Source organism: Danio rerio, chromosome 4 (assembly GCF_049306965.1).
Source record: "Danio rerio strain Tuebingen ecotype United States chromosome 4, GRCz12tu, whole genome shotgun sequence".
Classification (NCBI taxonomy): domain Eukaryota; kingdom Metazoa; phylum Chordata; class Actinopteri; order Cypriniformes; family Danionidae; genus Danio; species Danio rerio.
The window spans coordinates 52,498,119-52,512,342 of record NC_133179.1 but is presented as its reverse complement, the minus strand read 5'-3'; the positions used below and the strand labels follow the sequence as shown (position 1 = coordinate 52,512,342).

At 37.5% G+C, this 14,224-nt stretch overlaps 1 protein-coding gene and 1 long non-coding RNA gene across 2 annotated transcripts in view; both read right to left on the bottom strand.

Annotated features, from left to right (window-relative positions):
* The window catches only part of LOC141381964 (uncharacterized), a 1,176,553-nt gene that overhangs the window by 871,223 nt on the left and 291,106 nt on the right, over positions 1–14,224 (bottom strand). The window lies entirely within an intron of this gene.
* Positions 1–14,224, bottom strand: part of LOC137491176 (NACHT, LRR and PYD domains-containing protein 3-like) — a 32,264-nt gene that overhangs the window by 7,026 nt on the left and 11,014 nt on the right. The window contains exons 2-6 of the mRNA XM_068220249.2: positions 8,920–9,031; positions 7,511–7,615; positions 3,348–3,432; positions 2,416–2,611; positions 547–2,320 (exon numbers count right to left, since the gene is read on the bottom strand). Coding sequence (XP_068076350.1) covers positions 547–2,320; positions 2,416–2,611; positions 3,348–3,432; positions 7,511–7,615; positions 8,920–8,963 — 2,204 coding nt within the window. The 5' untranslated portion in view covers positions 8,964–9,031. The remainder of the gene's footprint in view (positions 1–546; positions 2,321–2,415; positions 2,612–3,347; positions 3,433–7,510; positions 7,616–8,919; positions 9,032–14,224) is intronic.

Below are 14,224 nucleotides of genomic sequence, written 5' to 3'. Positions count from 1 at the left end.
GGATCTCAAAGCACTTTTCAGAATAAAGTGAAATAGATGCATATGTGACAGAAATATAGAAGATATATAAATATATTCATTGTTGTTTGCTGTTTGTGTGTTTTTGTTTCTAAAGATTCCTCCATGTCAGTGGTCAGGACTGCCTGCCCTGTAATCTTGCCTGCAGCTCCTCAGCCGTATCCAGCCATGTCCACCATTTCAGTTGACTCTAGTACAGCAGTTTCAATCTTCTCTAGTACATCAGACACAGTTTCTAGTGCTAACAGTATGTTGTAGCGAGGACATGAACAAGGATTTAAACAACAGGATATGCTGTTTGGCACCGTTAACAATTTAGCTAGAGATCTTTTTGGGTAAACTATCCCTTAAACAACCACTGCCAAAACATGAATCTGAATGAAAAACACTAAAATAATAAGAAATAAACAATTATCAATGTATTTTCAAGTGCCAACAATTTCAATATTGTTCATGTTCATTAACATTAAATAATATATTATTTAATTTCAGGAAATGTTCTTAGATGAAAGAAGCACTTTGACTTACAGGGCTCTTTTGGAGGTTTTGATGACTGCTGATAGTCTGATGAGACACTCGTCTGATCTCTGGAATTTCTGAAGCTTAAACTCATCCAGCTCCTCCTCTGAGGTCAACAACACAAAGACCAGAGCAGACCACTGGGCAGGTGAAAGGCGAGCAGATGACAGACTTCCACTACTGAGGTGAGACTGAATCTCTTTCAGCAGAGTTTGGTCGTTCAGTTCATTCAGACAGTACAACAGATTGATGGATCTCTCTGGAGACAGATTCCCTTCAAGTTTCTGCTTGATGTAGGCAATTATTTCCTCTTTGCTCTGGTCTCTGTCATCCTGCTGTGTCAACAGGCCTCGTAAGAGCTGTCGATTGGACTGGAGTGACAGACCGAGAAGGAAGCGAAGGTAAAGGTCTAGATGTCCATTCTCACTTTCCAGAGCCTTGTCTACTGCAGTCTTCAGCAAATCAATCATGACTTTATTTTTGCTTATCTGTCTAAAAATAAATCCATGCTTCCTCTCGCTGTCCAAATATTGATAAAGGGCTGCAATGAACTCCTGAATGCTCAAGTGAAGAAAGCAGTACATGGTACCAAGAATGATTCCCGTCTCCTCTTTAAAGATCTGGGTACACATGCCTGAGTACACCGATGCCTTATAGACGTCAATGCCACAGTCTTTCAGATCGCTCTCATAGAAGATCACATTGTTTCTTTCCAGCTGCTGGAAGGCCAGTTTCCCCAGTGAAAGGATGAGCTTTGGATCCCAGGAGACATCTGCTGTGTTTTCTCCATCATACTTTCTTCTGCTCTGCTGGATCTGAAAGCGGAGAAAGTGTGTGTACATCTGTGTCAGAGTCTTGGGAGATTCCTGCAGTGTTTCAGCATGAGCCCTGTGTTTCAGTTTCAGTATGTTCTGAAGAACAGTGGCTGAAATCCAGCAGAAGACTGGGATGTGGCACATAATAAAGAGACTCTTTGACTGTTTAATGTGATCAATGATTTCTCTGGCCTGATTCTGATCTGTGAGTCTCTTTCTGAAGTACTCCTCCTTTTGGGCATCATTGAATCCTCGTATCTCTGTCAGCCGGTCGATACAGTCAGCAGGAATCTTACTGGCAGCTGCTGGTCTGCTGGTGATCCAGATGAGAGCAGAAGGAAGCAGATTTCCCTTAATGAGGTTCGTCAGGAGAACATCCAGAGAGACTGCTGAAGATACATCATGACACGTCTCATTACCAGCAAAGTTCAGAGGAAGACGACATTCATCCAATCCATCAAGGATGAACAGGACTTTGAATCGTGTGCTTCTTGTAAGGTTCAGTCCTTTAGTCTCTGGGAAAAACTGAGTTATGAGGTTTTTTAAACTTTGTCTTTCTTTCTCCTTTAAGTTCATCTCTCTGAATGGAAGAGGAAATATGAAGCTGATGTCTTGATTTTCTTTCCCTTCAGCCCAATCCAGAACAAACTTTTGCACAGAGACTGATTTCCCGATGCCAGCAACTCCTTTTGTCAGGACAGTTCTGATCTGCTCGTCTTGTTCAGCTGCTTCAAACAAATGTTTGCATTCAACCTGTATCTCTAGTGACTGATGACGTCTGGAAGCAGCTTCAATCTGTCTGATCTCATGTTCAGTGTTGACCTGTTCACTCGCACCCTGAGTGATATAGAGATCTGTGTAGATGTTACTCAGAAGTGTGGAGTCTCCTTGCTGAGCAATTCCTTCAAACACACTTTGATATTTCTTCTTCAGGCAACATTTAAGCTGATTAATAAAGGACAGCTCATCTAAACACAGGAGCAAATAAACAGATAGTTTTAGTCTCAACTTTTCCAGCTATATTAGTAAGTGTCAGTCTGACTGATGGCCATGAGACTCTTACCCTGGAGAGTATCAGCAGCTTGATCTTGCTTCATCTCTCTCAGGAAGAAAAGTGTGAGATCAAAAGCTGCTTCTGTGATAATGCTTCTGTTCTCATTAAACTCCTTTACAAACTCTTGACTGTTTTCTTTTTGTAAGATTTTCTTAAATTTCTCCAGTTCATTCTTCAGAAATCTGAACATTTTGCTCTCAAGATTCTATGAGTGAAGAAAAGAGAAGAACAAGATTTAACCAAAACTTTCATTCACACACAGCTATACATCCACAAACTACTCAATAATTTAAATTTTATTATAATCCATTATACTATGAGCCTGTTAAATGCTTGATTCTGATTAGCTGATGAACATTCAAAGGTTATTTTTTTTAGAAAAAACACACAGCTAAAGTTGATCCAGGCAGGTTTTATTCCAGGCAAATTCACATCAAAACACAACAGAAGGCTTTGGCTTTGTAAGAAACTAGTTATACACACAGGAGCAGTTTGAGGACAAAAACCTGACAAATGTCTGGAATACAACATCTGAACAATGACTTGGTGTAGGAACACCGGAATCTCAGCAAACATTGTTTGTGTGATTAAAAGTCAAATTGACAGCTTGGCTAAAACAAGGCTAAATTTGGAATCTGGAATGAATGACTACATATGTAAAACCAGTTTAATCAGTATATTAGATGACTAGTCTAGTTTTGGACTATTGATAGATGTGAATGCAGACACCATGAGCGTTAGAGGTGTGCACTATTTTATAATAATAACCAAACTGGAGTCAATTATACCTTACTAAACAAATTCATGTAATTCCTAAAAGTAAGTAAATGAAAAATAACAATAAAAAGTGAAATGTGTTGCAGAAGCAGGAACTTTTTCAATGACCATTTTGTCTGTAATAATATGAATTTGAATTATAAATCAAAATGAGTTTTTCCTACCTGGAACATCGACTGGAGATTGTGTGTAAAACTTTTGTGTCTCTTGTAAGTCTCGTCTTCGGAATCTGGTAACTCATATTCAACACTGTTAACAGATAAAACTACTGTAATTATACATTTATGGGCAAAGAAATACATAATAAATGTGCTCATTATAAGAAGATTTTGAGGACAGTGGGCAGATTTGTTACTCAATAGTGTAAGTCAGCCTTAATGTCTTTAACTGTAAGCTACTCAGTTAATGTTTACTTTGCAATATTTATATTATTTGCTTGATGGCTGAAACAATTAGGCTGTTTTTCACCAAGACAACCCAGTTTGCTGAAATATAATTAGGTAAACTGGCAGTTACATATGCAAGACCATTATCTGACTTCCGCATTGTTTTTCAGATAAACAATAATGCTCACTTAGCATGCTTCTTAAACATCTGCAAACATATTATATTATTTTTAAGCTTTAGAAGATTCAATGACTTCTTCTTCTTTGGCTCTCGGCGAAGGCAGTCGCTCTTCTTCCCGCTCCGTCCCATATCTCTCCTTGCTAGCACCTCTTGTCCCGTCTTATTCTATCTGAGGCTCTCCTTGTCCTGCTTTCCAAACGAGAAAGGAATTATGGATTTGATCAACTGGTCTCTAAATGCAATTGACACCATCTTCTCAACGAGATTGCTGGGCTCCGGGGAACCCAGCTGTCCTGCTGGGACGCTCGCAGCTGGATACGTGATGGACGGGTGGGAGAAGTGGAGAGTCCTGTGTCTAGCTGCTCTGTCTCTATAGGATATTGAAGATATCTACCTATTCGGCACTTTGATAACAGGGTTTCTGCTGATGGGCTTATGCGGGGCCCTGGGATATCGGAAACTGATAAAAGCTGTCAGCGCTGCTCAAAACCCAACCAGGCTGGCCGGCTTGATTGAAACACTGATGGGTAGGGTCGCGAATCAGACTATGGTCCTTGACCGCAAATTGGAAACCATCGAGGTGAAGCTTGCGGCTCTGCAACAAATTTTGGCCAGATCGGGAGACGAGTGATGGACATTAAATATCTGTGAAATTGGCAGATATTGACCTAAAGTTGAAGTATCTTACTGTCTTTTTTTTTTTCGGCTCTCCTCTTACTCCTGCCAGACGGCCTCGGCTGGAAGTAAACAACTCCCTGGGATAAACAAGATAAGCGGACGCTCAGAAATTCCTGCCCCTGTCAAGGACACCTGCGGGACTCTGGACTATGCAGGCTCACACACACACAAACATATCTACAGATAAACATTCACCACCGATCCCCATCCAAACGCCTTCGTGTGCTTTTACCCACGTGGGGCGTGGGCGGGGCTGTGACTTGCGCCTTGAAATGGCTGCTGGACCGGTTGGCTGCCCGCACTCAACGGACTGTTTTCCATTACCCCTGTTCCCATCCCCTGTGTCTATGTTGTGTCTTGCCGGTGTGCTTATGCTAAGATAGGGCTGTTTTTCTCCCTTTTCTCACTTTGTCCTAATCAAGGGCAAGCTGAGGGGGTGTTTTTTTTTGCCTAACTGTCCAAATGTATCTTTCTTCGTTTCTAAATGCTACCTCCTATGATGTGTCTCCCCTGAAAAGTGTGATGTTTTGTGTATGGTCTGGGGGGTCCAATTTCCAATTTCGCTATACAAAAGTGTAGTGACAAATAAAGGCTTTGATTGATTTGATTGATTGATTGACTTACATACAGGCACATTTTTTTTTATTTAATTAAGCACAAAATAAATTTTAGCTCCAGGTCTGGTTGATCAGGTCTGCTAAACAGACTAGTAGCTGTGTCATTGGCTGTGTTTCCATCCAAAGATACAAATTAGACTTATACTGAGTTCAGACTGCATGATTTTAGCCTCGATGTTGACTCACCAACAGGTTTTGAGAAATCGCCGACAGACGCCTGAAATCACAGGCAAATCGGTGCTCGTGCACGTGAGTGACAATCACACAGTGTGAACTATCGAAGATGCGATCTGAGAGAATCGCAGATGAGTCGCTGATGCCTGCGAGATATTTGGCGTGCCGAATATCTGGAGCTGTCGGCGATTCAAATCATGCTGTGTTAAATGAGTTTGGGCTGAAAATAGCATTGGCAATCGCCTACAGCCAATGAGAGAGCAGCATTCACTTGCGCTCATTTTCAGTTTATTTGGACCTTAGAAATGGAGGAAAAACTAATGAAGTTTTGACAGGAGCCCCGTGTCTGTTTGACGTTTCATACAAAAAAAAAGTTTAAAAAAAAGTTGAGGAGAAATTGGTAATTCCCTTCAAACCCAGGTAAGCAAATATGCACATTTTCTACTCAATTAGGCTTGAGTAGAAGGCTTCAAGGCTTCTTTCTCATTATCTAGTTAATAACAAGAGATATACTACGCGTTTATAGGTTATAGTTTGGACGAAGTTGTCGGCGATTCTTCCTATTGTAAAGTCATGCAATGTGAAAGCCCTTGCTGCTGATCCATCTTGCAGTGTAAACAAAGCAGCAACAAAACACTAGCCCAGACAGTCATGCAGTGTGAAAACCTCTGTGACACCACTACTTTGGAGATCATGCAGTCTGAACCAGTCATAAGTTAGACGCAGTTTCAGGTTATGTTTTAATGTTAGTAATGTCCCACATTGTCATACACACCTGTCCCATATTTAGTTTGTTTGGTGATGGTCACATTGAAAATAAGGATGTTTACGTAGTTTTGTAGTAAATGCGAGTGCAGGTTGTGTAACTAGAATATATTCAAAAAGTAAATTTATATTATTCATTTGACTAATTCTATTCAAAAATGATCTTGATGACAACTGATGAAACACCAAATTCAGTATCTCAGAAAATAGGAATATTGTGAAAAGGTTCAGTATTGAAGAGACCTGGTGCCACACTGTAATCAGCCAATTAACCCCAAACCCCTGCAAAAGTCTTTAAATGGTCTCTCAGTCTAGTTCTGTAGGCTACACAATCATGGGGAAGACATGGCCTGATTTGACAGATTCCAAAAGGCAACCATTGAAACCTTGCACACGGAGGGCAAGACACAAAAGGTCATTGCAAAAGAGACTGACTGTTTTACAAAGCCCTGTGTCCAAGCACAATAATAGAGAGGCGAAGGGAAAGAACAGATGTAGGAGAAAAAAAAGTGTACAAGCAATAGGGATATCCGCACCCTGGAGAGAAACAAAACCCATTCAAACATGTGGAGGAGATTGCCAAAGAGTGGACTGCAGCTGGAGTCAGTACTTCAAGAACCACTACACACAGACATCTGCAAGACATAGATTTCAGCTGTCGCATTCCTCATTGTCAAGCTACTCCTGAACAACAGACAGCTTCAGAAGTGTCTTGCCTGGGGTAAATTTAGCATTTTCTTTGGAAATCAGGGATCCAGAGTCTGGAGAAAGAGAGGAGAGGCACACAATCCACCTTACATGAGGTCCAGTGTAAAGTTTCCAAAGTCAGTGATGGTTTGGGGAGCCATGTCATCAGCTGGTGTTGCTGGTGATATGCCAGACCTATTATTGCAGAAGAGCTGAAGGCCACAATCAGAGCAACCTGGGCCCACACTAAGTATTGAGTGCTGTGCATGCTCATACTGTTCATGTTCATGCTTTTCATTCAGGACAAGATTTCTAAAAGTCCTTTCTTTGTATTTGTATTAAGGAATATTCTCATTTTCTAAGATACTGAATTTCTTTTTTATTAGATGTCATAAAAATGAAAAGAAATAAACACTTGAAACTTATCGGTCTGTGTGGAATGAATGTTTACATTATACAAGTTTCACTTCTTGAGTTGAACTAGTGAAATAAATTAACTTTTTGAAGATATTCTAGTTATATGACCAGCACCTGTATTCTGATCAACAATACTACTTATTAGTAATAATCTTACTAAATATTTAGAATATGGTTTTGGCTTTGTTTCTGTCACTTTCCATAAATCATGCATCTTTTTTTAATGTGAGGATATACATCCATCTTTGTTGCATATCATTGTAGCCCAGTTTGTGCTAAATTAAATAAATTTGTAAAAAGTAAAATATATAAGCACAAACAACTTTATACATATACATATTTTTAACAATAAAATCTCATGATGAATCGTGAAATATTTGCAACCAGTCCATGTGTGAGCAATAATGTTAAACACAAAATACCTTTGAGCAGTTGATGGTGTTTCCTCACTGAACTCTGGTGGATCCTTTTCTTTAGAACAGTCACTCTTCAGAGACACACATGATCCTGATCTCACACTGAAGACTCTACAGATAAGCAGTTTGCCAGATTGAAGACACAAACATTAGTGAGTGTTCCTCAAGATCGAGCCTCACACTACAAGCATGAGCAGCATATGAGCAACGTGTCAGCAACACTACAGAATAACTGCAGCTACAGACTCATGAGAGTATTCACACTGGAACTGTGTACATTCACAATGAAAAAGCCGGATGTGCCTTCAGCCTCCTTAGGTTTTTGTGGACCTGTATTACAAACTCGACAAAAGACTATAGGCTAGTTTTTTCTTAATTTGTTCATCTGAAAAACATTTAATTTCTCCCTATTTATTTTATTTAACTTTTGAATTGAGAGACTGAATTGACGAACTTGCAGTTCATTTTCTAATATAATATCATACAATTAATTGATTTATAATAAACTTTATTCTTCCTCTCTTGCATTCATACTCTGGGTTCATGCTTGCCTGTACATAGAATATTTTATTTTTTCTATGTTTTTCTATATTTTCCTATTTGAATTAAATTTTACTGAATTTGGCTTTATATCACTAATGCATTTCTTGCAAACTAAACAGCTCTAGATGCACAGATTGAAAAGAATGCAAAACATTTAAAGAATGTTTATCTTTTAACTCCCACATGCTTTTTTTCACTAGCACCTCCTTGGGGGCTCTGTATCAGCCAAATTTTAGTTTGTTTAATTTAATTAAGCAAACTAATGGTTGACTGATGGTCTGTCTGATCAGGTCTGCTTCACAGGAATCATGGGTAAACAGAAGAGTGATGCACTGCTTTCTGATTCTGCACAATCTCAGCTTCACTGAAACACATTTGACTCTAAAACCTTGTGATGGAACCTGCAGAGTAAAAACTCACTACAGAAAAACACAAAATATTATTTTTCATTTATAAGAAAATAATATCGTCTCTAAATCTGAAAGACAAAAATAATAAAAACAATCCTTTTACTGAACTATAGGCTAAGTTTAACATGCACTTTTTTTATTCATTTTATTAAATGAAGTTCTGGTATATCTTCATTTTCTCTCCTCTATAGCCACAAGCTAAAACTGTTGTGCGGTCAGCTTTAATTCTGATGTTGTCCAGGACTTTAAACAGCACACATCACACATATTGAGCTCTGGTAAATATGACATTAGATCGAGCTGTCTGTAATCTAGAATGATCTAAACACATTTGCTGAAGCTGTAAACTGAAGCTTTGTCCATCATTTGATCAGGCAATAGCAACACAAATAAGTGCATTGTTGTTAGTGTTTGTTCTTCAGAGAAAGTGTTGAAATAATGGTGTAAAATCAGAGTCAATACCTGTGTTTCTCTGAGAGAGAGTCCTTTACTCGCTCTTCTGCCATACTGTAGCTAAAACACCAATGCAGACATTAGCAGAGCTTTCAGGAAACAATCAGCCGCTGACCATCACCTGGAGATGACAATATACTGAGATGAAGAACAGCACACTTTATAGCAATCAATGCTCACTTCACTAACAACACCGCACTCAAACAGACACTTATATAGTTTTCATTATTTCACATCATTCAAAGCACTCCACATGATCCAGTCTAGAGCACACCCAAAACATGTGACTCAAATTAGCTGGTTTCAAGCCACATCTAGGGCAACTACCACTTATTTTTTAATCTGTGTATACCTGAAATGAGCAAATCTGCACAGATTTATCACCCTGCTGGAACTATCATCCCATCCACTAAAGACAAATTTATGAATAACTTACCTGATATTTCTGTGTTTCTAAATGCATCCATAAACACAAATGACCTTGATGTAGCTGTATGGATGCTCTATTCACTAACACACTAAATAATGTTGCCCTCATCAAATCAAGAGAGAATAAAACTACACCATGGTATAACAATCACACTCACACTCTAAAAACAGCAACTTGTACCCTTGAACATAAGTGGAAAAAACTAAATTAGAGGTCTGTAGAATTGTGTACAAAGATAGTATATCCAGCTATAGGAGGGCTCTAAAATCCTATTTTAAGATTATTATCACTAGCCAATAAATGGTTGTTTTCTGAAGAAAATGTCTTATAACAAATTATTAGTGATGACTTTATTCAGTAAAAAAACTTTTTCAGTAGACAGAAAATAGATGTTAAACTTTCTGCACTTCTCTTTTCACTTCTGCAGTGAGAAACCTCTTGACTGTGGTCGCATCCCAAGACAAAACCTAAACAACTGGAACTTAAAATATTTATATTGTTTCACTGAGCACAAGTTTGTTAATATAAATCAAGAAGATAAAAAGGTATTATTGGAAATAACCTAAATAGCCTTATTGGACCTATAAAATAAAAATATATAGTATGTCAAGATAACCTCAGCTTTAGCCCATTAATAATATTATTATTTAGTTATTATGTACTAAAATGTCAGCTGACAACTAAGGGTTAAATACAGTGTAAGGAACATCAGCTTGTTGTTTTTCAGCAGAGTTTCTTCCTGTTTAACTAGAAGGTCTGGTTTAACTTTACTTTTGAGTTTAAGACACTCTAATTTAAGAGGTATATTTTTTACTGAATAATCTGAAATGATCAAGTCACCCTGATATCACTGTAAAAAATTGCTGTTAAAAAACGGTCAGATTCTACGGTAAAATAATGTTTTTTCACTAAAACAGTAATATTCTGTTAAAAACAGTGCTTTCTGGGTAACATTTTTGTTTTCGAGAAAGTAACCAACTGCAGAAAACTGTGAGCTAACAGAGTTCAGATTCGATGTTTTGAAGTCTGTGTTTGAAATCACGCTTTGTGTCCTTGTTCACTATTTCATACACTAGTTAACTAATATAGTTCACCTGACAATTTAATGAACACTAATGAGTGATTTCAGACACTGATGAACACCTGCTGTTAATAATTACAATTACTGAAGAAAATAAACAAGAAACACAAACAGTGACTTGAGTTACAACATTAAATAAACTAAAATAAAACAGCTTCAGTCTCAGCAGAGGATCATTAAACAACTCCACAAACAACAGCAGACACACACTTATTACTGACTGATTTGACTTCCATACTATTCTCATTGAGATCCAACAGAAATTAAGGTGTTTTTTGTGTCACCGTAATGGAGTGAGGGGCTGGTTTAGTTGGGCTCTTCACCCTTGAACTCATTTAATAAGACAATCCAACTGCTGTAATACAAACTTTACAAAATGCTTGTACTATAGCAATAAAGTTGGGAAGTCAATAAATAGAGAAATCTATTTGTCTGAAATTAGTTCTGATTTATGTTTTGTTATAAATCTAGATGAAGGGCCTCATGCAATAGATTTTATGCTTAGTTGCAGGTATTAATTTAATTAATGAGAAGTGGAAACAGAAAAGATACCTCCGTAATTACATAACAGTTAAAAAATAACATACAAAAACGGTTCAATTATGCCAAATACTCACTCAGACCTCATGAATCTGACCTTGTATCTCAACAATGGTAACATCTCAAATGTTTCATGCTGCAATGCATGCTGGGAGTGGCACGGTACAAATATCCCAGCATGCATTGCGGTATAAATAAATGTTGTATAATGGTCTCACAGTTTTCTTTATTTGTGTTTGATTCTGCTGTTGTTTATGTTTAGACTTTCAGTTGCCTGTTTGTGAGTTAAACTGTTAATTTTGTTAGTTGTCACCATTATTGATGTCTCTTTGAGTGCGATATACACCGTAGAGCAGTGTTATTGTCCAAGATATTCTTAAAAACTTCCAGAAATCATTGCCATATATAGACATATAATATAAAACAATAGATTTAACATTGAATAGGAGCAGTAAATTTTATTATACTAAATGAGAACTGACTCTGCCATTTAATAGCAACATGAACATCACCAGATCTTATTTAGATTTTTGGCTGGCTTGCCACAACAAATGAGCTTTTTAAACAAAGTTCTTAACAATTGCAGCAGCCAAGATATTTAAATGTTATAAATGACAGGGCTAAGAGCCCAACTAAAGCAAACTCTGTTCTCCATGATGGTGACGTAAAACTTTCACTTTTTCTCAAGAAGAACTTTAGTAGATGTTATACAAAAATACATGTATTAAGTAATAAGTGTAGCTGGTGATGATGTTTGTAGAGTTGTTTAATCATCCGCTGATCATTTAAATGATTTAATCATTTGTTCTTCAGGTTATTTCATTATAAAGCTGTGACTAAAGTTTTGTATGTTCTGTTCTTGTTTTTTTCCCTTCAGTATTTCTTCATTTGTTCATTGTTAATCCTCAATTATCATTTAATTAGTCAGTTAATTAATGAATTTACTTCAGCTTTGCTACATGTTTCTTGAACACTCAGTAGTGTGGACACTTCAATAAAAACTGAAGTATATGCTCTGGGGTTTAAAGGGTTAAAGGTGTGAGAGGTAAAAACACAGTGTAAAAATGTATTTTAACAGTAATATACTGTTAATTTACACTACGGAAATAGACTGTAAAAAACAGTATATTGCTGGCAACCACAGCTGCCAGTAGATTACTGTTAAATCAAGGAAAAAAACAGTATTTTACTGTAAAACCTGAAGCTAATTTCTTCTGTCTGTCACCGTTGTGGAGGAGAGTAGAGCCAGTGTATGAGTTAAAGATGAACAGTGAACTGCTGATGTTATTCTGCATGTTTCTCTATTTAAAGATAGCGGCTGTTTAGTCAGAGGCTGTTTCTCAATTCCAAGAACGCAGAGAATGGACTTGCGTTCTTGTAGAGTGCGGTCTTGCCAGGTGTCCTCGGAAGAACGAACTCAGGAGACCGCGAGGGCAGAGAACGCGTTCTTTGAGAAATGGGATGCTGCGTTCTTCCTGATGGTCATGTGACCTTCACGCGTTTTAAATGGAAATTATTTAAACATTACAGCCTTCATACAACGATTTATTGTTTCCCCCCTCTTCAAAATATATACTTTGCATAAAAACATTATAAATGTACTCTGCACAATATAAATAAAACAAATTTTAATACGAATTTCATCAAACAAACAACCTTAATGTGTTTATTCTTTTATTAAGATGTTCATGTTAATGTTTACTTTCACTGTTTCATTTAGGGAAACTCCTGAGGTAAATAAGTGATATCTCTGAACTTTAATAATAAATCTAAATAAAATGCTGCGCTTTCCACCTCCAGTCGCAATGACTTCTGGGACTTCCAGAGCGAGCTCGCTGCTGAAGTCTGTATCGGTGCGTCCTCGATATCAAGAACACATCCGGGAAGTTTCACGCGTCCTCCGTACTCCGTACCGTTCTGTTTAACTGAGAGCAGTTTTCTTCAACACATTTCTAATCATAATAGTTTTAATAACTCATCTCTAATAACTGATTTATTTTATCTTTGTCATGATGACAGAAAATAATATTAGACTAGATATTTTTTTAAAAACTTCAATACAGCTTAAAGTGACATTTAAGGTTTAACTAGGTTAATTAGGTTAACTAGGCAGGTTAGGGTAATTAGGCAAGTCATTGTATAATGATGGTTTGTTCTGTAGACTATTGAATAAAAAAATATAACTTAAATGGGCTAATAATATTGAGCTTAAATTGGTTTATAAAAAAAGCTTTTATTCTAGCCAAAACAAATACAACTTTCTCCAGAAGAAAAAAAAACATTATCAGACATACTATGAACATTTCCTTGCTCTGTTAAACATCATTTGGAAAATATTTTAAAAAGAAAAGAATATTCAAAGGATGCGAATAATTCTGACTTTAACTGTATATTGTCAAGATAACTTAAAGTTTAGCCAATTAATTTAGTTTTAAGTAGTTAGTTATTGAGTTAGTACTAAAGTCAGCTGTCAGTTAAGGGTTAAATGCAGTTTCTGTAAAGAATTTTAGCTTGTTGTTTTTCAGCAGTTTCTTCCTGATCAACTGGAAGGTCTGGTTTACTTTACTTTCAAGTTCGAGACGCTCTATGTTAAGAGTTATATTTTTCACTGAATGATCTGAAAGACTGATATAGAAAAGTACAGATATTTTCAAGGGATTAAAAAGTATACTTTTGACAATGTATTTGATGATGTTTTGACATTGTGTTTAAATGGTATTTGAGGCTGACAACTTTAGGATCAGACAGACGTTTAAATCCCACTTACACACAAAAAACCCTTCATCATTTCCAAGAGTTCACACTTAGCTGATGATTGATAATAAAGCTTGTTTGGCATGCTGTCCCAGGAGAGAGCCCTGAATTTATGAGTTCCTCGAGCCTTGGGCTCCCTCCCATTTGCAGGATGAGAGGGGAGTTTGAGCTTAGGTAGATATTGAAGAACTACCCTGAGCTTGGCTGTGGTATCAATTTGGTCTGTTCAATTTGAGAGGGTGCTCGCTGCAGAGCCATTTGAGGAGAGGTGAGCTCCAGAGAGGGGGAGCATGAGCTGTCGCTCCTCCTCCTGTAAGCTGTTTTAATGCGTACACCAACCCCACCCCTAACCCTACCCCCAGTGACATCACTCGTAGAAGAAGTGCAAAAAAGGTGGAGCTCAAGCTTAAGCTCCCCCTCTCTGGAGCTCACCTCTCCTCAAATGGCTCTGCAGCGAGCACCACTTGTTCAATTTACTTAGACTGCATGTTTTTGGACTGCAGGAGGAA